General features: G+C 40.7%; 1 protein-coding gene across 1 annotated transcript in view; it reads left to right on the top strand.

The window, feature by feature from the left end:
- The window catches only part of AFF3 (ALF transcription elongation factor 3), a 330,669-nt gene that overhangs the window by 169,571 nt on the left and 134,387 nt on the right, over positions 1 to 26,711 (top strand). The window contains exon 5 of the mRNA XM_075738011.1: positions 23,626 to 23,712. Coding sequence (XP_075594126.1) covers positions 23,626 to 23,712 — 87 coding nt within the window. The remainder of the gene's footprint in view (positions 1 to 23,625; positions 23,713 to 26,711) is intronic.

Raw genomic sequence — 26,711 nt, 5'->3', positions numbered from 1 at the left:
CCCCGTGAGCAACCATGATCCCTCTCCCCCCCAGCCATCCCGGGTGTTGCACCGGTCTGGCTCATTGCATTTGTTCTCCGTCAAAGTGCGATGTGGACTGGGATGGATTCTGCAGGCTTAAAATAGAAACATTCCTGCTTGCTGCTGCTGATGTATCATTGGGTAATGATTAAATAAATTCAGTGTTTTACTGCATTAACAAAAACACATGATTGTTTAACAGAGTATATTACAGAAGATGGAGGCTTTAATGGTCTCTATGGATTTTTAGTTTGTAAGAGTACATTATGAAGCTGTCTTGGTAGGGTGCTGTTTTCATATGTGAAAGAAGTTACTGGCGTTATACATCATTTTTATATCTTGTTGCTAGGCAACATATCATAGTGCAGTTATTGCAAAGGTGTCTGCTTCCTCGTTAAAAATCTTCATGTTGCTCCTTAATTCTGCAAAATTAGCTCTGTTATTGATCTTATCCTGCTTCCTCAGATATCTATTGATTGAGGTTTCATCCGTTAGGTTTTGGAGAAATATAACAGGTTTTATATTAACTGAATTTGGGGTTGAAACCTAAAGCATGTGCATTAGTGCTAATCTTTAGTTTCCCCCTTCATAGCAATTTGTTTTCATGCAAGGGGCCATGCGTTTCCGTTCACTCGGGATTCAGAATCAGAGAAGTAGTTTGAGTGGTGGTGTATTGAAGATATGGCCTATGACAGCTAGGCTTAAAAAAAAAAAGCGACAACAAAAAGCAGGGGCTACCGAGGGTGTTCTGGGCAAGATCTAAAAATTCCCTTTAAAACTCATTTCCTCCTCTCTTCAAAATAATCCGCGGTTCCTGCTTCAGCATAGTGCTGTTGAGAACTCCTGCTATATTCGCATTACCAAATCTGGGGGCAGTTTTGCCTAAGCTTGGGTCAGGCTGTGCAAGATTTGGGGCTTTGCAGAACTGAGCTGACTTCTTCGCCTCACTTCATTCTTGCCTGGAGAAGGCAAATCTATTTCAGAAAAACGCAGTTGGTAATAACAGGCAGTATCGCTCACAAGTATCTTCCGCACAACAAAATAACATTTTTTTTTTTTTTCTTCCTGAGTGCCAGCATTTATTCCCTTCATTACCACTCCTCCCGAGCTTCCTTGAGTTGGAGAGCTGTCTGCCGGGGCCATATGTGCTCCCCAGAGGCAGGGGTGGCTCTGGCACGTGTCCCCCCCCCAGATGCCTCCACAGGCTCACGTGGAGTCGGGGCACGTGGAGGGGCTGCCGGCACCAGGCAAGGGGGGGACCGGGGGCTTTCGCAAACCTCCACGTGCAGCAAATGGCTCTTTATTATCCTCATCCCTCATGCCTTTGTTACTAGCATATTGTAATTACTTTCATTAACCAGACTTAATGCAGTGGCAGTCGGTATAGCTACTGTTCATTTTGGGGCAAATGGTACTATTATAATATCAGGTTTTAATTAAGCTGTTTTGGATAAAAGCTGGCATGCTAAAAGCCTTTGGAAATGCTGTTCCTCAGTACACACCCACACAACAACAACCAATAAATCAATGGGATTTCGCCTAACCTCTCCCTTGGAAGACATAATTTGGTGTGTGGTATCAGGGCAGTTATTTCTAAAGGCGTGTGCTCCAGAGGAGGGGAGGAGTGCATGAAACATGAAAGAAGTTCATTCTCTTATTTTTTAAGCTGTAGAAGAGTTAAAAATAGATATAAGACTTTGTTATGCTCTAAAGCCTATTTTTTTAAGGAAAAATGTGCGAATAATTAATTTATAATGGAACTAATTAGTTCTGTGAAATTTTAATAGATGAAGTTGTAAATGAAAGAAAAGAAATTGCAAAGGCCAAAATGTTTAACTTCACAATCAATCAATGTACTTTCCTAAAAATTGCCTGCAGATAATTTGGACAACATTTGAAAACTGACAGTTACCTGTTCACTCTTGAACAACTGCCTACATGCAGATTTCACACCTGGAACACACTGGGCTATTCCTGAAGAGCAGAGCGGCTCCATTTGCACCTTACCTGCTTCCCTGTAACTTGCAAGGGAAGGGATAAGGTGGCCTCATGCTACTCTTCTATTGCTTCTAATCACACAATTTGCCTTTATCTTTTGGGCCCTTGGATTGTACAACAGCTTTAGCTCTGTTCAACATTACTAGTGAAAACATTATCATTGTTTTCCCACTACCGATTCCTCTGCTCCGCACCACTAGGCTATGATGTGGAAACAGTTTTGGTATATCTGAGAAGTCTGATCAGACTGTCTCTAAATCCTTTTCCTTTTATTACTTCTCTTGGAAACCATCTTTTTCTTCCTCAGGATGCTCAAGAGAAGATAATCTCTGGCTGACCCTGATAATAGTGAGTGATGAATATCCAATGTGACCAGCCTGGTCTAATTCCTTTTCATAGAATCATAGAATCACAGAATGGTTTCGGTTGGAAGGGACCTTAAAGATCATCTAGTTCCAACCCGCCTGCCATGGGCAGGGACACCCTCCACTAGACCACGTTGCCCAAAGCCCCATCCAGCCTGGCCTTGAACACTTCCAGGGAGGGGGCATCCACAGCTTCTCTGGGCAACCTGTGCCGGTGCCTCACCACCCTCACAGTACAGAATTTCTTTCTAACATCTAATCTAAATCGACTCTCCTGCAGCTTAAACCCATTACCCCTTGTCCTGTCACTACACTCCCTGATAAACAGTCCCTCTCCATCTTTCCTGTAGGCCCCTTCAGGTACTGGAAGGCTGCTCTAAGGTCTCCCCGGAGCCTTCTCTTCTCCAGGCTGAACAACCCCAACTCTCTCAGCCTGTCCTCATAGGAGAGGTGCTCCAGCCCTCTGATCAGCTTCGTGGCCCTCCGCTGGACTCGCTCCAACAGCTCCATGTTTCTCCTGTACTCGGGCCATTTTCCCTCCATCTCTGATCTCTCTGAGGAGACACTGTTAAAATGGATGCAACTCACTGTAGTACAAGAAGTGTTGCCAGTGTTCAGAACCTTCCTTCCATTTCAGAGAAGAAAGGAGTTTGGGGAATCAGCCTCTCTTTTAGTAACCGTTTATCCACTAAGTCATATTTTGTTTGAGCAGTTTTGCCAGCTGATCTCTTGTTACCTCCTTTGGTTTATATAGAAACCCCTGCAAAGGCAATTGCATCCCCTCATGGCCAGTGAACACAGAATCAGCTTAACGGGATGATTGCTTAATGCATGGGAAATTTCTGCCATAGGTAGCTGAGTTGGTTCAATTAATCACCTTTTGTTTCTCTGTGCAAAAGACAGAGAATTCTCTCTTAATCCACATTCAGATTAAGAATTAACTGAGACAGTGCCATGGGACAGCAAAAGCACACCTCTGAGCACCAAAAAAGCTATTACTTCTCACCAGACAAAATGGAAGAAACCCCAAAACAAAACAGAAGATGAGCCTCAAACTCACATGCCGCATTATGTCTCATACCTACATTGTTCATTGTTTCACTGGTTTATAAAAAAATTTATCATTGGTTTCCTAATTGGCTCTCACTGCTTTGGAAAGCTGTCCTTGATGGTCTGCAGGTCAGATGTGCAGCAGAATTCCCCATCAGCCTCCTCTCCCAGCTCCCACAGTATCTCTCCCCATGCTCATCTGCAGGTGGTCAGCCCAGCAGATGAGGTGACAGCCTGAAACTCGCCATCAGGCATGAAACTGCAAACCACCCAGTCCTCACTCCAGGACTGTTCAGGTGCTGACAAGCAACCTTAGCCTTGTGCTGTTACAGCCACAAAAGACTTTACCTGGGTCCTGGGGAACTAGGGTTTTTTCAATATTGTCAAGGAGACACATGTCATTCAAGATGATGCATATTTCTGGATGCCACCCACTGGTATGGTCTGTAAAATGCCCTACCCCATCGACTCAGCCTTTCAGGGTTCTACAGGGATATGTGGATGAAAAAAATCTCTATGACCAGGAAAAGCCATGTTACCAACTTCTATTTGCTATGCACTTCATTATTTAAAAAAAAAAAAAAAAGAAAAAAAAAGGACGTTTTACTCCAATAAATTCTCTGCTTTCCCACTGACTCTCTGGATGCCCATAATTCTTAGAAAACTCAGGTAGGCAGGATCAGGATAATTTTGTTTCTCCAACGTGATGAATCTGCCAGCCCTGTCTGTTGTCTTTCTGTGAGTCTTAGTCTCCCAGAACCAGAGCCAAATTTGACACCTGGTGCCAGCCAACACCTGATAGTCTGAAGTATTTTGGCCAACACTCCTCAAAACATCTCAGCGCCAAGTGCAGAACCCTCTACAAAGCTGAATGTAAGAAGTGTATGGACTGGATTTCTTCCCAGCAGCTCTCTGATCATCTCGGTCAGAATACATCTATCATCAGCTTTGTTGTTGGAGCCCAACAGCAGGGTCTCACCAGCTCATGTCACAATGGCTTTGGTCTTGCCACTTTCATTTCAGTCTGAGTTGTCAGGGGGAAAAAAAGGAAAAACAGAAGGAACACTAAGCCAATCTGCAGCTTCAACCATGGGACGCTTTTGCTGGCATCTGTTTTCCTATATTGTCAAACATGGCATTCCTTGGCCCTTGCTGGTCTTGCCCCCAACTGACTTATTATCTCTTGGTTAGGATGCAGAGGTGGATGATGCCTTTGTTCAGCCCACTTGTTAAATGTGCTGTGATACTTCTAGGAAAAAAAAAAATGAAAATAGCAAATATGCCTAGTAGCATCTGGGCTGCCAAAATACTGTTACATAATCTTGGTGAGATTAAGACTATTTTGCTGGTCAAAATTAAGTCATTGTTTCCTTGTATTGCTTCCTGTGTCTGCATCGGTCTTGGGTTTCATATCATGTATTTGGACTGCCAGTGCTTTGGGACTGGAACTGTTCTTTCAGTGTGTGAGTGTGTGGGGTGCTTTGCTGAGGGGGTCTAGACCAGGAGTCTAAACCGTAACTAGGCATTTACACCTCTTGTTCACAATTATCATGTAGTTTCACATCCCAAAGTGAGATTATTTGCAGAGACCTTGTGTTCCTAGCTGGGAGGGACCCTTTATCTTGGCATTTCGACGTGGCTTGCGACAGCCTGAAAGGAGCCTTTCCTCAAGAATGGTGGAGAGATCCAGGACCTGTTGGCTTGCCCACCCCCTGCCTCATCCTTTGAAGGACAAAGTTCAGCCTCATCTTAAATTGTTTCCTAAGTTCAAAAGATTCTAAGAGGTCCCAAATCTTAGGTCCCTTTGCCAAAAATTATATAGCTGTAACTTCACTTCTCATGAGGCATTTCTCCCCACAAGGGTCTCCCCACCTTACCAGGCCATTCCAGCTTCGGGATGGAGCTCTTTGCAGGCTCTTACTATGTCTTCTGAAGGTACAGAAGTGAATCTTTAAAACTTGTATATCTGGGGAAAAAAATTATAATCACTTCACCACCCTATAGCATTAATTCTTCTGAGAGCTTTCAATAAAGACAAGACACAATGTAAGTTCAACACCACAAATGTTGTGTTTAGATTATGTCACAACCTGCAGATAGTTTTAGAGACTTCTGCAGATCTCACGTTGATCTCCATCAGTTTAGCCTTCTACTTGTTTTCTTCCCCAAAGTCTCAGTTCACTCACAACAAAATAAGACGGTGAGATGTCATTTAATGTGATTGGCACAATCAGGTGATCCCTCAAAATTGTTTGTGCAACCAGTCTGAAATGGTGAGAAGCCAATTTATTCCTATGCAGACTTGTCCAGGTAAATTTTGAACTGTATTCCTGTTTCTCATGACTTACTAAAGAGTATTCTCCAGAGAAAGTCAATTCTTCTCCATTTGCTGAGGTACTCAGACTTGCTTCCTAAATGCTTTGTTTACTCATTTACTTCTCCAAGTCCTCAACTCCAGTTGGTAAATCAGAGGCCAGTGCTGATAAAGTAGTCCCCCATTGTTCTCTGGGTAAGATTTCTCCTCCCACATATGGATTTAAAATGCAGCTTGTTCATTATCAAGAATGGTGTCTCTGTGGACCATCACTTGGAGGAGAGGAGCAGCTTTCTCGGCACTAACTGTGGTTTTTCACAAAGAGTTTTCCACATAGACTCCACAACCCACCTCCCCTCCCTGCTGACTTGGACAAGAGCGCTCTGGCATACCCCACTGGTATTTACCAAATGGTAAATGTCCTCCCCATGACAACCTTACTGCTGGAGCTCCTGAAAGGAGCTGGGTGGGGATGGTGCCCCTGGGGCTGCCTCAGGTGCTGCTGCTGTAGGGGAAACCAGTGTCTCCTGCACCAGAAATGTGCCCCTGAAGCAAATTCTGGGTGGACAGCCCCTCTTCAAGAATCACAGTTAATGTCGGGTAAGTTACCTTTTTTTTCCCGCTCATTCTGTAATTAGACATCCCAATTATGTAGTTTAATCTAATTAAAGTAATGATGCAATTATACAATAATTGATACATAATCGGCATGCAAAAACCTGTGTAAGTATTATTTAACCAACAGAGCAAATTCTAGATGAACCTTTTCAGTCTCTTAAAAGTATATCATTTTAGCAGCCAGCTTGAGGAAGGGATTTTGCCTACTCGAGCATTTTTAAATCCTTACTGCCACTAGTAAAATTACTTTTTTTTCCTATTTATGGGCATTCAGTTTCCATTGACTTCAACGGGAGCTGTCTCTGAGCACCCATAGACAGAAGTAAAGCTTAAAGTCTCTGAAAGACTCACCACAAGCATCTCATCCAAAGGTGGCAAAGTGCTACAAAGCCATTTCAGGAATGCCTAATACTGAATTGCCTGCTGTTAGAGATGATTAAAAAAATAATAAATCTCATTGTTGATTGCAAGAGAAGACAGCTCTCTGGTACCTATAGTTGTACTTTCTCAGCAAACCTCACCACTTAAGATCCTTTTTTTAAAAAATTAATTTAAAATTACTTCCACAAAATATGCATTTTATATATGCACCACACTAGCAGATGTATAAACTTAAGCCTTAGCTCTGGATCCACCCAAGGTCTCATGCACCAAAATCATGAGAATGTGCAGGTGGATGCAGGAGTCCTGGATCTACTGGCACAAACAAGAACCTAGTTTTCTGTATTGGGTTATTTTTCTGAAATAGATAAACTGAGAAGCATATGTTTCGTTGTATGAGGATGTTAGCTGTATCTGTAACAGCCAAAGACCCATGTTCTGAAATGACATCGGAGACCTGGGGGCTTGTCTGATAAGAAATGGGATTTCTTCTCATCCTTGGTTAATATTTCCTTTAACCTACTCCCCTTCCCCTTACTGTTGTGCAGTGAACTGTGTACCCTGTATGGCTTTTACCCATTAGTGATGTGGCAATATTTTACCCTTGTTTTGGAAAGCACTGTGGAATCAAACACATCCACATTTATATAATGCTGTATAATTAATCCAGTGTGTCTGGATGTGTGAGGAAATGAGAATAGCCTGTCCCTTTCTTCGTCTCTGTTGCATAAGTCATGCTTTAAACTAGGTGCATTGTCTTTCAAGATGTTATATAGCGAATTTGTTCAAAATACCCCAGTAGCTGTGTCAGTAGAACTATTCAAAAGCAGGGAAATTTCAGAGGAAAATGTGAATGTTCCCTGATAAGCAGTCACTTGGGCTTTTTCTGTTGTTGTTTTTTTGCATGATTTGCTGCTAAGGATCTAGTTTTAAGTGTTATTACCCATGTGTGTGGAAGTATAATTTTGATTTGATCCATATTCTCTTTAATGCCAAAATTGCTGAAAAAAACTTTTTTAATTTGGTTTCAAATTCAAATATGATGGTTTTACTGTTATCTTTTAATTGTCAGTATTCATATTGCTAGTATAAGTGTTTGTATAATCTTTTTTCATGACACTGAAAATATGTAAAAAAAATCCTATGACTGAACAGTTGCTCATTCATGGTGATATAAAGTCAGTTCTACATATGGAAGTCACTGAGAGCCTGCACATATGGCCCACAGTTTCCAAGCTTAAGAAGAACTCACAGGTGCTTAGGTGGCCCTCTAATCACTGGTAAGGGCCACACAGAGAGCATCTTTGTCTTCCAACATTTTTCTTCCACTCACTTGGTGGTTTCAAACTGAATGTAAGAAGGGGACAGACTCGGCTGGGCTGCGTATGAAGCGTATGAAGAAAGTTTCCGGTGTCAGACTGAGCCCTTGTTCCTTCGACCTAAAAGGTGCAATTGCTTCAGAGAGAAAAAAAAAGCCATTCATATGCCTTTCTTGGGTGAAATTATCTCATTGATGGGCGAGAGAACATCAGTAGCTCCATTCAGTAACAGACATCTGGAGACTGAAAGAAAGCAAGGTAAATACAGCTAAAAGCTATGGGGAGATGCAGCAGGCACACTACTGCACCAAAAAAACCCAATCCCCTCCCCCCGCAAAAAACCCCAACCTACTTATATTCCATGAAAAAAATCAGCATAAAAACCTCACGTCCAGTTATTTCATGGCTCTGCTTATATTTGTTGCTAGCAGAAGTCAGTAATGTAGCTCACAGGCAACACCATTGTGCTAATTTTCCACCAGTATTTGTCTTCATTGTTTTAGCAGTAAACACCCATATTTGACGTAGGAACTTGAGCTGAATTTGCCAACAGTTTGGTAATTCTGATAGGCCAAGGGCTGCTGTCTTTGGTCAACATACAATAACAGTCAAAGTACAGCTGATCTCATATTGCTGAGAGTGATTTAAAGGCAAATCTTTGAAAGAAGTATAACTGCCTGAATTACTACTCTTTTATATGTTTTTAAATGAGAATGTAAAGGCCAAGGGCATTTTTTCTTATTTAATACTATTAAATCCATCATTAAATCTCTTGCTGAACACTTGGTGAATTTAATGGTGCCCTCAAGTGCCGATGCTGATGCTTGACTGTGTTAATATTGTTGTATATACAGATACAATAAATAACACTTAGCTAAGGTAGTATTAGCAACCTTATTGGGTATATCAATACAAATAGCTGTACTAATGAGATTAAGCATCAGAAACCAACAGCGATGTGAATCTAGGCACTGGGGCTAAAATATGGATAGGGATTCAACACATTGAACCTATCAATAAAACCAAACAGACTCTACTAAAAGCTTTACTGCTAGTTGGCATTAAAGGATTAATTCGAAAGCACAGTTTTTATCTTTTCTCATCTCACTTTATAACATGCTCTGTCTTAAAATGTCAGTCTGTCTTGCACACAGGTATTAGGAGTGTTCCTATTTGCTGAACAATCAGCAAAACCCCTGGCAGGCCACTCTGCTTTGCCTGGCTGTAACCAGAGTTCACTTTGGTTGACATAATTCAGCGCTGGGGACGGACTGGGTTTGTACCACTGGTATTTTTTCTGTCTGATATTCTGAAGACAGAGTTGCATTAGTTGAGTCACCTCTAGATCATTGTTTCTCCTCTCAATATACACCGGTTGGATGCAATTGCCTTGCCCATGCAGATTATTTTAAGCTGCCTGGCATAATTCCAGGATCCCATTTTTCTCACACAAAAAGCATGAAATGTTCATGATTACAGCACTCTTTTACCATTGTAGTAATCTCCAACTGTCTCTGTTTCATTTTGAGGGTGTTCCTTATTTATGCTTTTATTGCTGGTAGGGAAAAAAGCTCTATGTCGTGATCTTTCTTCTGATGGGATTCTATGTACACTAAAGCTTTGAAAGATATATCCACTGCTTTGTTTTACTAAGAAACATTTTCAAAGTAAAACAAAAAAAAACTAACCTAAAGGACTACCTTTAATCAGCAGGGGTAAAATCCTTCCCTGGGTACGAAAGTCATTGAAGGCTTAAGTGGGAATTAATTGATATGTAGACATGATGTGGACTTTCTTATTGCAGTGAATTGAAGCTTGATGGTTCTCATGAAAAGAAATCAAAAGAAATTAACATTTGCTGCCACAAAACAATCTTTCATGACTTTTAATATTTTAAATTTCCAGTGGTAAAGCAGCTGGTTTTGATTCCCTGCTCTCTAAAAAATAGGTAACATAATTACAGAGTGGTAATGGTATGTCCTGTTTCCTTTTTCTTTATGTATTACTTTAATTTTTCCACATGATTTCTATGAGGTTAAAAAAAAAAGAAAAATATATGCATCTTCATTTTTTAAATGACAGCGAAAGAATGTTAATTTTGCTGTAAAGTGGATAAATCATGTGTAGTTAAGAGCTCAAAAATAAACAAGCAGTTGTAACCATCTTACTTCCTTGCATGCCTCTGTCACGATGCAGCCTATAATTTCATAATCACCTACTGTTTGCTGGCAAACATCTTGAGGAATATTTTAGAGTTGTAAAAACTTTTGTTAGCATCATTTTTCATAACATTCTAGCTGTAAAACCAAGCTGTCTTTGTACTGAGAGTCTGGTACATCGGCAGAGAGTACCTAGAAATTGTGAGGCAGCATGAAGCGCTAGTCCGTGCAGGCTTTCTGTGCATATGGGTGTCTCACCAGTTCCAGTTTCATAACCAGTCTACTTACAAACAGTTGCAAAGATCTATTTATTTTTCTTTCCATTCATTTAATTTGGTTTTAATAAAGTTAGAGAAATCTAAATGTATTTGGTTTTAGTTAAAGTGGTTTAAAACCATTGGGTTTTTTTAAATAGATGCAAATTTCTTATGCAGACAGTGCCTACAATAATGAGTAAGATCCTAGTGTTGCTCTGCTTCTTAATGAAATAAATGGTACAATGGCAAAGCCAGAACACGTGCTTTAGGAGCAGAGTTAAGGCTTCAGTGTATATTTTCATACCTTCTACTATTTTTTCCAAGTGGAGTCGCAGAATGGCATTGTCACTATTTGTGCCGGGACAGGGATTTTCTTGAGGGATTTTCTGACTCAAGGTTCTTTCAACCTTAATTCCAGTTTTATGTGTTTTACCTCATAATAATAGTATGGTACTTACGGAGATTACAAGGGTGCTGGGATGCTTAATTCAAGTTTGCAGAATACCTTGCAAATGAAAGCCAGTGTGTACAATAAGCACTAAATGTTATTGTTTCAGGGCTTAAAGCAGACTGAGCTTGAGACAGTGATAGCTTTGAAGAACCCACTTAATATAAACTATAGATAAGTATGAACTGCACAGCTAAAGAACGGTCTCCTTCACTGCTCCGTGGGTGTATTTGCAGCTAGAGAGAAGCACAATTTAAAATCAGTTTTAACAAGAACTGTCAGATTGCCTGGGGACAACTGGGGCAAAGGGGCACTCCCTGCCTCCCACAGCTTCCCAAAGGCCACCCTACATGTAGCGGGGAGAAGTGGCAAGTGCTGTTTCATGCTCCTGGCACTGGCCCCTGAGAACACGATGGTGAGCAGCAGCACCCTGGGCGGTCTCCCTGCCCGCGCATAACACCCTCGCAAGGGCTCCCAGAAGCACCATGCTGCTGGCAAGCCTAACATTTTTCTCTGCAGCAACAAGGGACTGGCCGCAAGCCTTCCCCTCACCTTGACAGTCTTTTCAGGGTGCAGGTTTGGGTCTTTTTTCTGAGGCTGCCGCAGAGGAACCTGCAGCCTCTGAAGTGCAGGGACTGTGGTTGTGCCAGCTCTGCAAGCAGGGGCAGTGCCCCAACGCACTCACCCTCTGATTGGCCCTGTCGCAAGACTTCTCTCCTAAACATCCAAAACAACCTGGTGATTAATGTAAAAAATAGTCTGTTTGTACTTGCTGATTTGTTGCTTTAACTCTGCGAAACAGATAAAAAATATTATGACAGGAGTCCAGTGTGTCCTGCTTACCAAAACCTTTACTGTGATGCAAAAGGCCCTGATTATTTGCTTTTGCCTCAATAAGCCACGCAAAGACTAGAACTTAGCAGCAGGACTTGGGTCTTATCACTTTCCAGATTTTAATTTTGTCTCTGCTCTCAAGAATGAAACCTCCAGCCTTGTTGCATCCAGTTTGCATTGACTAGAGATCATGGCATGCATGGATGGGGGGCCCAGAAGTGCTTCAAGGACTTTGGATGGAGAGTGCAGCCAGTGGGATTTATCTACTGAATTCTTCAGCTATTCTGAGGGGTCTTCCAGTACATATTTTCTTCCTCTTTTCCTATCCTGTATGCTTTTGACGCACATTTTGGACCAAATTGCTCAAACACCAATGCTGGAAGATGTTAAAAAGAAAAGGAAATCATTTCACCCATCTAAAATACTGTCAGATGATCTTGTCCACAATAGTTTCTGTCACTTCACAGACCACTAAATTCAGCAGTTCAAAGTGCAGTAGTGGTTTTGAAGAGGATCAACTGCATGTTTTATCTGTGGTAAAGGATAAAATATCCTTGGTAGAGAACCTCTACCATTATACTGTGCAAGATTTGTTTGTGAATTAATTTTTAGTGCAGATTAAATCCCAAAGTTATCCAGTAATTTATCTAAGAGTGTCTATCCTGGTCCTCTGAATCTTTGCCCATTTGTGCTGGCATTTTCACCCCTGTAAAAGTCAACAAAACCTGCTGCTCCTAGTAGCTTCTGAACAAAATCATAGCCTAAGTGTGCATACTGCCATGTACATGCTACAAGGTAGTGCTCATCCCAGAGAGATTATAACCTACATATACATATAGGAACTGGACTACACATGGGGAAAAGGAAGTGCTACTAACTTGCTTTTCCAAAAGTAACAGGATATGTCCAGCCTTCTACATTGCAGATAGCCTTGGAGCAGACCCACCAGCCTCAGGTTCTAGCACCAAGCCCCACTCTGCCACTTCGCTGGATTTTTTTCAGCATGGGTGGCTGATTCTCCAGGGAAATCTGGGGGGGGTTTTACCCAGGGAGCCCTGGAGGAAGAAGGAGGATGTTTGCACCTGACCCCCACTTCTGGTTGGGGCTCATTCCCAAGACTTGGGGTGAGAGGTGGGTAGTACAGAGACCGTCTTTCCTCTACACCTGCCAGGGGAAGGAGGGCAGGTGTGTTACTGCAGACAACAGGAGGCAGAGAGCCACCCTGGGTAGTGGCTGTGCCTACACGGACCTGCTGGAATGATGTTCTGCACACCCCGGTCCCCACTCCAGAGATTGAGGCTGGGTGCCTGATGGGGCGGACCTAAGCTCTCCTCTTCTGTCCAGCTGCTCTTCCAGGCTGAGACAGAATCCAAATGTGACATTTTAGTAGAAAAAGATGATAGCCAGCCGGCTAACCTTCTCACTACCCACAACATTAAAACTGGAAAAGCTAATACTCGGTTGTCCATATATTTAAGGAAAACATTCTAGGTGATCACAGATGACCTCTCTGGAACAGCAATGTCTTCTTAATGTGAATGTATTAAAAGGTCATATGGACTATATATGTTTCCAAGAAACATAGGGAGGATAGGAAAGAGGGCCTTATGAGTGCTTGACTCTTGACCTGATATGCAGATGGCCAAGATACAGAAATGTGGTAACACTCTGAGATTTGGTGATAGAGACATAACCTAAAAGATGGTCTAAGAAAAAGTATCAGGGCAGCCTAGCTGAAATAATAGAGCTGCCAGGAAGTCACCTCTGAATTCTCCCTCAACTTTTAAGTGTGATTGTAGCAACTAGAGAGGCCCAGTACTGATCAAAATCTCTGTGCTAGGTGCCATACAAACATGTAAGAAATAAAGCTTTGCTCCAAGGGGCACAAGGCCAGACTCACCCCCCCCAGGCTGGATGCACTTTAGGACTGAGTATAGCAATCTGGACTCTATCTCTAGACAATATAGAAAGTCACTTCCAGAGGATGCTCCAGATCTTAAAAGTCTGCTAATGTGCCCCATGCTGGAGTCTGTCTTTCTGCTGACTATAGCAAGAGTGTCAACCCCTCAATTAAATCACCAAGGTTAATTGTGATGCGTCTGGACCTTACACTATCAAAAGGAGCAGGGGACAACTATGGGCAATAGATTACTGATACATAAGGAAAAAGCAAACTTTTGTTTCTATCTTTTCTAGAACACAATGGAACATCCCTTTCTCTTAATTGCTGCTTTTGTGGTCAGTACCTAGCATTCACATGTGAATAGAAATGGTTCACATGTTTTCTTGACTTATAAAGCCTGTATTGAGTGCCATAAATGCTAAGGATTTTGATAAACTGAAAAAGAAGCTCCAAAATGAAGAACAAGAATCCCACTTAGGTACATTTTAGGTGTGAGTCTGAATTTTATCACCCAGGCAGACTAGCGTTCTGACTGGTGTAACAAGCCAGATAACTGCAGCCACTCTCCCCTGTTTTGAGGCCATTATCTTGTCTTTGGCTGAAGCATATCATTCAGAAAAGCATCCTTTCTTGATCTTAAGACTTTAAGAGATTAATACAGGCATTTCTGTAGCGCTGCATCCCAGCAGTGAACCACCAGCTCATGAGAAGTTCTTTTCTTCATAACTTCAATTTGCCTTTTTGTCCCTCTGTCGATTGGCTCATGACACAAGAAGTTAGTGGTTTTCATCTTTTTCTATTACTGTGAACTGACAACATTTTCCACTGAGAGCTATTTGGAAATTTTGTATACATGGACTTCTATTAAACATGAACAACCTTGATCTTTTCAGTCATCTCTTGTGAATCCTGTTGAAGGTGTTGAGTAGAGGTTCTACCTTCTACCTTGGGTTACTTGACAGTTGGCTACAAATACCTTTTCTAAAAGTCATGTTAGAGGCTTTTTTCCCCTATGAAGATGCTTATGCAAATCAAGCATAGCAGCTCTTACTCTAACAGGACTGATCTCTGCAAGTATCTGTGATCTTTTTTTGTTCCTTTTTTCACTTTCTCAGGATTCCCAGCATTTTTGAAGAGATGTAGTCAAAGAAACAGGCTATTCCAGCATTGGCTTCACCAGTTTTACTCTGCTGCTTACTTCTCCTTTTTCAAATGCACGATGATGGAACGAGCTCTTTGGGCAAGAGCATGAGTCGTTGGGAGATTATTTTCAGTTACTTGTCCTCTGGTGATCTCTAACTCCTTTCCAGGTACACTGTCCTAGTCTACCAGGTATATATATGGTATTCTTCATTTGTGGACATGAGTTTGTCTGTGTTCAGGTCTGTACATTTCTGTTCTCTTAGTTGAACTGGTCTCTGTTAGCTTCAGCTATCACATTGTGCCACTGCGCTACTTCTAGAATACGAATCATCAAGATTTAACATCTTTCTGTCAATTCAGATCTAGGAGGCACATGATGCAACCTTGAGAACAGATGGTTGAATTCACATACACTGAAGCACGCAGTGCTACACTGATTTCTTAATCTCATTCAGAATAAATGACTTGTATATGAACAGATTCCGCAAGTTGTCAGAGCATCATAAACAAAATTGTTTGCTAATTGCAGTCAGCCACATCCATGCAAGGTTGTCCAGGAAGGATTTACAGGCTGCTTTGCCTTGCAGAACCTCTCTGTGCTACGTCAGGGAAAAGGGAAGGAGAGTCTCTGCCTTGATGCTCAGCTCCACAGTCTGAGGTCTCAGCCTGGTGTAATTTTCACCTGTAAATTGAGCACTTTTCATCTAATATCATTAAGAAACCACAAGTGCAAAACCTCTTGGAGTTATGCTTTATAAAGACACATTTGACAGCCATTTAACTTCTCATACTTCAATTCTGATTTTTTCTTTCTATGGTCTTTTTTTACCATCTCTCTCATCTTTTCACACTAACCAAGAAGCACAGAACAGAAGCTTTCTTTCTTCTTGTTATGGTTGGCAACCTTTGCAGGTACGTTAGCCGAAAGGCGTTCTCATAGCACCTTAAACCTTAACCCAGAGCACAAGGTATTTACTTCATGTAATGTCTGCCCGTAACTTGTGCACAGAGCACACAGGCACTACTGTGTTACCCATAGGTTTGTGAAGCTTAAAATATCAGTTGGCTAAACAAGCTGAGCTAAAATTATCAATTCATACCCACTGGTGAATCTCCTCTGTAGATGCACAAAAGACCTCTTTGTACGATCCCTTGGGTTCCCAGGAACCAAGTAAGTCTTTATGGTGCCCTCAGTTCTCTTAAGCTGGCTTCAGGAGTATAAAAGACTGGAACTAAGAACAAATTAGGCCAAACCGATGACCTGCTATTTCACCTTCTGTCCAGGGCCCTTTCAAAAAGCTTCCAGCCTCCCAAAACATAAGAAACTTGAAAAATTTGTTTAGTTTCAAAAAAAACTAGATTTTGATCCTCACAAATCTTGCTTTGATGACCTCCTTTCATTTAGCAGTGTATTTTTGTCTGGAATAAGGGGATGTTTATATTAGAACATTACATGCATTTGTGGCAAAGATATTTTAGTATTGCTAAATATTTACCATGATGGTATTTTTGTCTTCTCCAAACCACAGATTTTTTCCTTAGTAAATGTGCCTGGTTTTTAGCTTTGGGCATTTTTTTCATGTGCTCCTTTGTCCATATTAATACAATGATCCATCAAAAACAAGGTAAGACCCTGACCAGTGTCCTGGTCTTTATTTTCAATAGCCTTTGTTTTAACTTCTTGAAATGTTTCCAGAGCAATCCTGAGGCCACTACCATTGCTTTGTTAGCAGAGTGCAGAATTAACATGCTTGTTATGATCTCTGAAAATGTCGACTATGTGCACTTTTTCATTATTATCTGAAATCATGCAGAGATCTGGACCTTGAAGTATCCTAGGTCTTTTCCTTTCCTCTTTCTCCTCCCCCCACTCCCAAGAGGCAGCTATTCATCTTCATTAGCCACTTCTGTTAGCTTGCTGCCAACTGAGACTGGAAAACTAGCTGCATCAGTCTCGCATGGCAATTCAGGAATTAGAATCCTCAGTCCTTGGGTGCAGGAGGTTAATGCACTAATAAAGATTGTACCTTGATTAACCACATCATCTCAGCTTGCCCAGGCAAGGCTGGTTTTCAGACAGTTTGTCATATCATATGGCCTAATGCATTCATCTAAAAACATAGCTTCTTAGCTAAGAACAGATATTCATCACTGCGACTAAAGGAGAAAATTTGTCCTTTTTTTTTTTTTTAATTCAGTGAAGAATATTTAAAAGGTTTTAAGGAAACCTTTAAATTTTATTCTATGATTTACCTGTAAAGGTACACATTCTTCCTTTCCTGATAGTTAGAAATAAATCTTTTTGCCTTAAACTCTGATATGAGAGAGCATGGCATGGGTTATACCCTAATTAACACTTGCTCTTAGAATCAAACCACATTTCTCTTGGATATCCATTGCTTCTTCTGGACTTATAGGCTCATTTAGTCCCCCCAAAATGAATAAAAATTTGCAAGACTCTTTGTTAAAGAATTATAATCATACAATGAAGGACCTAAATAAGTCAGTTTGATAAGTAAGCAGCTGTAGCCTTCTTTTACAGTTATCTGTCCTAGATTGCTGAACCTTGACTAAATGTTGCAGGTTATTTGCAGGATGGTTCCACTAAAGCAGAGATAATGTATTCCAAACAGAAACTTATTGCACTGGCATTTGTGATTTGCCGTAGAGTGAATTGATCCACAGATCACGTTGCAAATGTTCATGATTTGGAATGGTTTCATTCTGTAGATACCAAACATCTGGAGATTTAATGCTGAACACATTCTTTAATGCTGCAGTCTGCAAAATCTCTGACCTTCTCCCTTTCCAAGGGCCTAATTTCTCTTTTTTTCTTTCCTTTTCCCCAGTCCACAGATGCACGCGCACACACACACACACGAGCCCTGTTTCTGTCAAGCAATTTCAGCTGATGCCCATTCGTGCAGGTCTGAAGAACCAAGCACAGCAAAAATGACACAGTCACAAGCTATACAATTACTTTTATTTCTTTGCTTAGAACAAAAAAATTCCTTGACAAGCACTCTCCCCTGGATTGTCATATATCTTTGGATGTGATACCAATGAAGCCTATTGAAATGAATTCATATTACAGAAAGCAACAGGGCATTTGAAGGGTCTTGGGACTGGAGCCAAAGGGGAAATGTGGTAGAATGTTTTTTGCAGCAGATTGCTATGAAAAAAGTGATTCCTTGAAATCATTTTAGCAGGAGTAGGAGAGACAGAAGAGCTGCTGACTGCGGTTCAGTGCTGAACCGGCACCCAGCTTGGCATAAATGGTGTCCTTACGGCTATTTCGGCTCCATTATTTCATCCTTCAGTTAGAGGGTGGATGAAACCACATTTGTCACTTATCTCAAGTTTAGAAAGCATTTTGCATCATATGTGACACAAATATTAACTATAAATTAAAACCTGCCCAAATAAGCGGATGGAAAGGAAGTAAAACAGGAAACAACAGAAGCTGGAAAATGGCAAGATATTTTGTTGAGTGGTGGTGATTCTGAATAACATGTTACCAAAAGGACAATGACAAAATAAAAGATGCTCAAACAGAAAGAGGAAAATTATCAAGTGCTCAAAGGAAACTGCAGGGCTTATGAGGAAGAAGAAAAAGTTAAGTAGATGTAGTTTAGATAAGTGACATTGTAACGAAACAGGAGGAAATAGCTTTATCTTTCTATTTTACAGGTGTATATTTGAGGTTTGGGTTAGAAAAGTTGCAGCTATAACAGATACTAGAGGAATCCATTTTAAAAAAAGAAAATTTGCTTTTCACATCATGGGAACCTTATCATAGTGAAATGCTATCAGCTTCAACATAGTCTCCAAAAGTTTCAGTGTCAGACTCTTTGCTTTGGATGTTTGACACTAAAATCATAGCCACGTTGTCAGCTAGTAGCAGTGTAGCTTCACTGAAGTGAAAGGGATCTTTGCCAACTGACAGCAGTTAAAGAAATCCTCCTGCGTTAAAAAAAAACAAAACAAAAAAATCTATTTTATGAAGACAGGAGAGCAACTGGATTAGAGTTTCTCAAACTGTGTCCTGTGATCACTTGCTAAAGGGTCTTGGAAAACTCTGCATTAGCTTTGTGTTGCCTTGACTTCCAGCTGAATAAATATATCTAATGCTTCCCTAAAATCTGCATTTTAGTGTAGGTAACTACAAAGAGAGAGCCTCCTCATGAGCTAACCAGCAGAGTATTTGCAAAGGAAAATTGTGTCTCACCAATCTCCTGCAATTCCTGCGACATGTCAGTAGAGCAGCGGATGAAGTTGAGCCAACTAAAATAATTTTCAAAACATGTTTGACAGGGTCCTTTATGCGACACTACAAACATTTCTTAAATCATCATCTGTGGAGAGACAAAATATTATGAATCAAAAATTGGCTAGGTGAGCACAAGCAAAGAGGAGGATTAAACAGTCAATTTTCTTAATGGCCCGATGATAAGTTCTGGTTTTGGCAGTGAATGAACAGCAAGATAATACATGTGGCTAGACTTTAAATCTAGATGATACTGGTCTCCCTACTTTTTATTAATTACAATTTTTCTGAATCAGTTCAACTATTCCTGGTTTCATGTGCCACACAGCAAGATTGATGGCACTAGATAAATAGCATTGCCTTAAGTCTAGAGTGAATACTATTATTTACCTCTACATGGTACTTTTCCTGAAAAATTACCTACAAGCTAGGATTAAAAGCCCCAAACAAAACACTGCCAAGCAGTCATTAATCCACAAGAAATGTCTCGTTACTTAATTGTTGCTGCGGAAACTGAATTTGGAGCAAGGATACACAATACTATAGATTTCTTAATTTGAAGGTTTTCGCTTCAGTAAGAAGAATAGCCAAGTTGGCACATTGACTAAGATTGACTCGGCTTGGACCTTTATAGCTTGTAAAACTGGACATTTATGTATAGCTGCTGAAAAGAGATTTACTACAGGTGGAGACGAGTAGAGTTGTAGAGTTGTAGAGTTACAATATGCATGTGAATGAGACGTGCCATCACCACCACCGCAAAGATGTCCGTGTGAAACAACATCGCTGCAACCCTCACAAGGAGAAGCACATGTTAAAAAAAAGAGGGGGTCTTAGAGCCGCCCCTCGGTCCTGTGTGTCTGGCTGCAGTAGGAGGAGGGCAGTCGTCATCATCTCAAACAAGCTGTCCTGCAGTTGGGCATACATGCTTATCCATATGTATTTTTAAGCAGTCTAGTCAGGGCTCCCTTCTTTCATCCAGAAAACTTTGTTTTCCACACTTCTGGGGCCCAAATGGCTTCTCAGTGCTTCCTTTAATTAACATTGTTCAGGACTTTAACCTTAACTTCATCAAGTTTGGAGAAAGATCTATATTGGTTTAAAATTAGACCCTTATCTCGTAGTGGCTGGAATATTTTCTGGTGCCAGGTGTTTCGGATTTATTTTTTTGTTTGATTTATACTAAAAAAAATTCCTGGTTTTTTCTCCTTCTAATTTCAGAAATCTTTTGTGTCAATCAATGTTCTAACACCAGTTTGAAGGTGCCGAGGATCTTAAGTACATTTACATATTCATCAGTCCATTTGAAACATTGTTTTCAGTCCAGTGGGTGCCTTATGCCAATACTGCCAATCCCAACCTCCAAAGACAGGCAAGTTAGCTGAGCAGAAAAGAGAAGCTGTGCATGAAAGTTTATTTTAACAATAAAAGTTGAGTCCTTTCTATTTACTTACTTAGATGGTTGCCATTTGGGCTTACATTTTCAAACATTTCACACCATGTACTAAAAAAAGATCTTGGTATAATCATATGTCACCACTAGTGCTTTTAATCTGTCTCAAATATCTTAGATACAGTCAAAATCATGAGATTTGGCACACAGGAGCATATTCTGGATTTGTTTCTGTTTGACCTTGTAAAGTGTTGACACTTGCTGGACACCTAAATCCTTTCTCCTGATTTTTGAGATTCTGTTCTTGGCAGCCACAACGAGACTGTGCACATAGTTTAATGTTTCCGTTTTCAAAAAATATTTTGCGACGTTTAAATCTTACCACTTTTCAGTGGTGACAAGCTATAGTTTCGGGTATTTTTCATGTTAGTTTTCTGATTTTTTTTTTTCCTAATTTGATTTCATTTTATAGTTGTCTGGTAGTGATAAATACACCACATGATCACAACTCAAAATATTATTCCAGTAAATTCACATTCAGATATTCATGATAATGGCAATTATTAACCCTGGCAAATATCAGTGGTCTTACTAAATCTTTGTGTCAGAAAGGGTTACGTCAAATTTAAATTATGTAGAAAGCTTTATTATATACCACAACTCAAAGTAAAAAGGGAGAAGAGAAGCTAGCTGGGGAAAAAAAAAAAAAAAAAGACCATTAAGGCCATTTTTCATTGAAGTGTGGATGAGAAATAATCTTTGGGAAAAGAAGAAATGAAAGATTTTGACATGTCAAAAAAAAAGGTCACCCTTATTTTTAATCAGCCCTCTGGTCCTTTCCCTGGATGAAGGCATCATTGTCAGACTTGGGCAGGCAAGGTGGGAGGGAAGAGCTCTGCTGCCATAACAGATTGGTTTCTGCATGGCATATAGCAGACTTCTCAGAAGATGTTTCCCTGAAGGTGACAGTGGGGGTCAGCCACCGTATAACCTGGAGGAACTGCTTCTTGGGCAAATGGAAATCATAAGTACTGAATAGCATATTTTGCAAGTAGGATAACTTTAGGTCAAAGCCACCAGATGTTCCCAGTCTGGCTGCCCTGATTCTTCAATTGACAGAGGTAACATGAAGCACTGCCCTTCAGAAGAAAGGAAGAAGAAAAGAAATGGTTCATTCCTATGCATATTTTTGGGCTCAGCACCTCAACTTGTAGGGAAAAACACTTTGGTTTTTGGGAAGGGATTTTACCAGTGGAAACACCTATAGTCTTTATGCACCACATGCCATTTTCTATGAAGTATGCAAATGGTCCTGTAATGGAAAAGCAGAGAAAAGCATGTGAGAAACTGATAGTTTTTTAGATCACAGCCTTAGGATTAAATGTCCACATTGCGAATCTCTTTTTCATCAATTTATTGTCATAAACCTTTACTGTTGGAATACGTCTCAATATGTAATTCCTTAATCTTTTGAAAACAATAGCACGTGTGCCAGGTACTTGTAGCAAATAGCAATCTGGTTGCCTGTGCTTTTTGTTGCCTGAGTTTAAAGAACTTACTGTATATTAAAAATTACTATATACTGCTATTGCTGGCACTTATCAGATAAGGAAGTCATAAAATGAACAATCTGCCTCAAAGAACTGAAAAGCAAAGCAATTCTGATACTAAAACTGCAAACCAGATGATGCTGTGATTAGAGGCCCGCACGTAGATTACAGAAGTATAATAAATCATGTAACTTTTTAGCCTCAAATAAAATAAAAGAATGCAGGTTTTATTACGAAATAAACTGTTTATCAAGAATGCTTTAAAGGGGACATTTATTACTAATAAACTATGTTGAAAGGGCTGATCCCTTCATTGGCAGAACAGCCGGAGACTTTCCTCTGTGTAAAAAATGCTCCAGCTCAGTCCGTGCTGGGTCAGGGAGCACCTCCATCAGCGCTAACCAAGGATGGGCAAGAGACTCACTCGCACCTTTTTTCAAACAAGAACACTTTCTTTTCTCTTTAAAAAGGAATGAGTCATGGAAATATAACTCCAGTATTATTTTGGGACTGATCGTGGATCTCAGCAAGACTCCCTGGAATATCACCGAGAAACAATTCCACAGTCAGCTAATGGTATCAAAACCCAGCAAAGCATCTATCAGGCAAACTCTTGATAGTGTCAGCGAGCCCCCTGCTTAGGCAGGGTGATATTTTGCTCTTCAGCTCTTGAAACTTATGGGCTGACTCTTTAGGGTTGTCACGTCCACGTTATTTCTCATATTAATTCCGTTAAGTTACTGTGTACCAAATATTATGGCTGTTGGTGCTGAACAGGTGAAAAAATGAGTCCATCCTTTAACGGCCTGCACTAGAGAGGAATATGACATCTCTCTCTTAGCAGATTTTTTGTCTGAAGTGTTTAGTTTACACCTCCCCAAAAGCAGACTTGCTTTGCAGATTGACTCATTCAGGCTTGAATGATAATGGTATTGAATGTGTGGCTACCTGAAGCTGTGTCAAGGATGACTGCATACAAGTCAAGTCAAGCTACGTATGTCTCTTAGCTATTACAAAATATCCTTCAAAACAACACAGGGAGGAGTGCAGCACACCTTGTTTAGGGCTCTGTCCTACAAGGCACAAATACATTGTAGTTAAGAGCTTATTCAACTCCTTTACAATGATAAAGGCAATTTTAGGATTTAACCATTGAAAAAGTGTTAAGCATTTATGATTCTGACCTTGTCTATGAAATCTATGTCACGATTAATCTATAGTGTGTACCCTGTTACTTGGTCATGAACTGAAATTTCTGCTCCCATACTACAAAAAAAGTTCTTCTGTTAGTTTCAGCAGCCAGAATACATTGCATGATTAAAATGTGGTTGCAGATTGTTAGAAAAATCAAACTTCTTGCACTTAAGATGCATTAGCTATTCAGGAAAATGAAATGGTGCTTAAGAACTGCTCTCAAGAGTCTGTGATAAAAATCAATGATGTAGCTCGTGTATTGTCTAGATTATATGTAAACTGGGCATTTCCTAGAAGCTAAAGTAACTTAAATATTCCACTACCCAGCCATTCTTGCTACTGATATACTATTATCGTCTCCTATTTCATTGACTTTCTAAACACAGTTTGCTGTACAATATTGTTTTTCAGGAGATGACCCATTCATGGCCTCCACCACTGTCAGCTATTCACACACCAGGAAAGGCAGAGCAAAGCAAGTTTTCCTTCCCAAACAAGGTAAGACATGCAACATCATGTACAATAATGCCTCCTGCACCTCAAAATATGTCCAACATGAGCTCTGACTAAGCGTGTGAGGGTGGTGGGCTGAGGCTATTGCCGTGCTGATGACCTCCTCCGCGTGCGTGCCAGTATTCCCTGCCTTTTCCGCTCTTACAGCCTCTGCAGGGCTACATGGTCTTGTTTGCATGTGTCCTGGCAGCAGCACTGACACCGGTGTGTGGGTCACGGGTTCCTCACCACAAGGCAAAACTGCAGGAGCCCCTGGTGGGGTGTCCAGATGTGGTGCCTTCTGTGGGTCCCTGCTGAGGCTCCTGACATACCGTAGAGCACATACAGTGGCTGTGAGTCAAGATGCTCTCGCTCACATCCATTGCTCCTGCTCCATTTGGCTTTGCTAGCAGAGATTCTTGTTGAAACCATTTAGGTCTAAGGTGGGCTTTACTAATACACTGCCATCTGCAGTCAGGGGCTGAGGAGTGGGCATACATCCCCAGCCACCAACCTGGCTTTGGTGGCAGCTTTGCTGGAGAGTCAGGCAGCCCAGCGCCATGATGCCAGAGGGCCACAGAAGTATTTTCCAAGCAAGTATTTGGTCCCCCAAGACACCAAGGCCACTGGTCCTGCTGGTTGTCCTTTGAAACCAGCTCCACTCTTGTATGTGCATCCCAAGGAGGATGCAGTGTGGCATAGTAAAGCTCATTGACACAAGCTCGGAGAAACCACATTGTTTATACTTGGTAAGTCAGGAGGGAATGAAGTCAGCTATCCTATGCAAGAGCCAATAAAAATTTCACATGGTATCATGATATACTGTTTATATCCCACAAGCATATTTCATTGTGTTCAAGCTTGAAAGATGGTATTGATGCTGTTTATAGCCTTTTTCCTGTTACAGCAAGTTCCTCTGGTAACTTTTAAGTCCATTTGGCAAAATTTAGCACACAGAATAATTATAACCGCAAAGCCAAGAAACCTTCAAGATTTGCCTACAGTAAAACAGCTTTTCCGTGGATGAGAGTGTCGTGATTTTGAAATACCAGGGGTGTAAACCAAAACATCTCTGGCATGTTATGAAAGAAAAAGAAGGAAATATCTCACTATTTGCTCATTGAAGGCAGGCAGCTGATTGAAGATGGTAGGCGGGCTAGAGGCTTGTTAAGTTAGAGTAAGTCCAGCAAGAGATAGATGGATCAGCAGCTTACAAGCAGGTGAAGTGCCTAGATAAGCATGACAAAAATGAAGTGGTGCTGTGGTTTCTGCCATTCCTACCACAATGCGATGTGTTTGTGTGGCACCTGTGTAGAGGTGTATGGGCAAGGTGTGCACCTACCAGAGTATCTGTGTGGCTGTCATCAATGCACTTCCTCACAACTAAATGTCTTGTGATAAATATAGGAATAGGAGAACCACAGACCATAAGGCAAAGATATGTGAATAATGGTTGATATTGACTTTCTCATTTTCCCTCTGCCTTTTCATCCATCTCTCAGGGAAGTATTCTAATAGTTTGAACTGCAGAGCTGTTTCAGAAATCTACCATTCATTTTTAAAGAGCCTTTTCTAGGTGGTTTCCTTTTCTCTTACCAAAATAGAATTTCCATTTTATTTAAGCTTAGGATGGACAAGATTTCATCTAATAATATATGAACATACTTTTGTACATATAATAACATCACAACTGTGTTGTGGCCGGGGTGATCCGCATAGCCAGAAAATAGAGTGCTTTGTGTGAGATGGGGAAGAAGTACCTAACAAAACTCACCAGAGTCCTGGAAAAATCCTGCATTACTGATCATAGATCATGATCATTTTACACACCATCTCTATTTTAAAATATTTTTAAATAATTAAAAGCTACTTCTGTGGCTTCCTCTGAATCTGTACAGTCACAGACTTCAGAAGGCATCTGCTTTTCAGGCTCCAAAATGCAAAGAATGGTTTCCTAATTTTTCAAACATGTTTTTGAAACATTCGTAAGCTAGCTATTGCTTTTCACAAAGTGTGGTGTAAAATCTTTATTTGATCTCATAGGGGATGTCTCCATAACTCTTAGGGAGCTTTCCCACAGGTAAGCTACGTAGCTGTCCCAACTTGTTAAACCCTAGGAACTACATCGAACTCTTGTAGATCGCATGTTATTCGAAGAAATGGGGCTGTCAGTCAAGTAATGGCCAAGGCCAGAAAAGAGGCTAAAAGGCTAGATTCGGGGCATCGGCTTCATCTCATAGTTCCAGGCAGTGCATGGTAGCGTGAATACATTTTCAGTCTTTATGGCAGTGTTGAGAGATCAGCTCAGTTCATTTGCAATGCCTCTTCCAGCCAACTCGACTCCAGAGAAGCAAGTGGGCTGCAATCCTTTTTAACAGAAGATGGTTCCCAAGTGTAAAGATACTCATCATTTTGGGAATGAGAAAAAGAGAAGCTAGTAGGACTCATGCCTTGTTGCAAGGATGCAAATCTTCTTACTTTTCTGTCTATAAAAACTGAGTGTCAGCATCATTAGTTCCCATACATGCCACAGTGCTTTTAACCTGCAACTCAAGTAATTACTTGAAACTTGAAATTTATTAATTAGGCTATTAAAGTTGCAAAGGCCACAGCAACTATAGCTAGACTGGTTTTGAAATCAGTCTAGAAAAAGAAGCTAAATAACTGAGATTTATATATCACAAATATAACAAAATTGCGTATTTGAAACTGCGCATGTGGATGTTTCCTTCTATATAACTATATGCTCGGTGGATGGGGGGATGTATGTGTGTATGCTGTATCTGTATATGAAATCAGACCTCATTAACATGGGAGGTCTGCAGTAATGCATAAGAATGGAAGGAAAGTCTGGGTCAAGTTTGACACATGCGGCACTGCCCAGTAGGTTTCCCAGCACAGAGCTGCTGGGAGTGCACATTTAGGGAACTGTCCTTTATGTAATAGAGGGCATAAAGTTACACTTCATCCTTAACTTTGAATTTTCTTTCTCTGTGGAATTAATT

The sequence above is a fragment of the Balearica regulorum genome, chromosome 1 (genome assembly GCF_011004875.1).
Source record: "Balearica regulorum gibbericeps isolate bBalReg1 chromosome 1, bBalReg1.pri, whole genome shotgun sequence".
In the NCBI taxonomy this organism is placed as follows: domain Eukaryota; kingdom Metazoa; phylum Chordata; class Aves; order Gruiformes; family Gruidae; genus Balearica; species Balearica regulorum.
The sequence above is the reverse complement of the archived record's forward strand: the minus strand, read 5'-3'. Positions and strand labels throughout refer to the sequence as shown.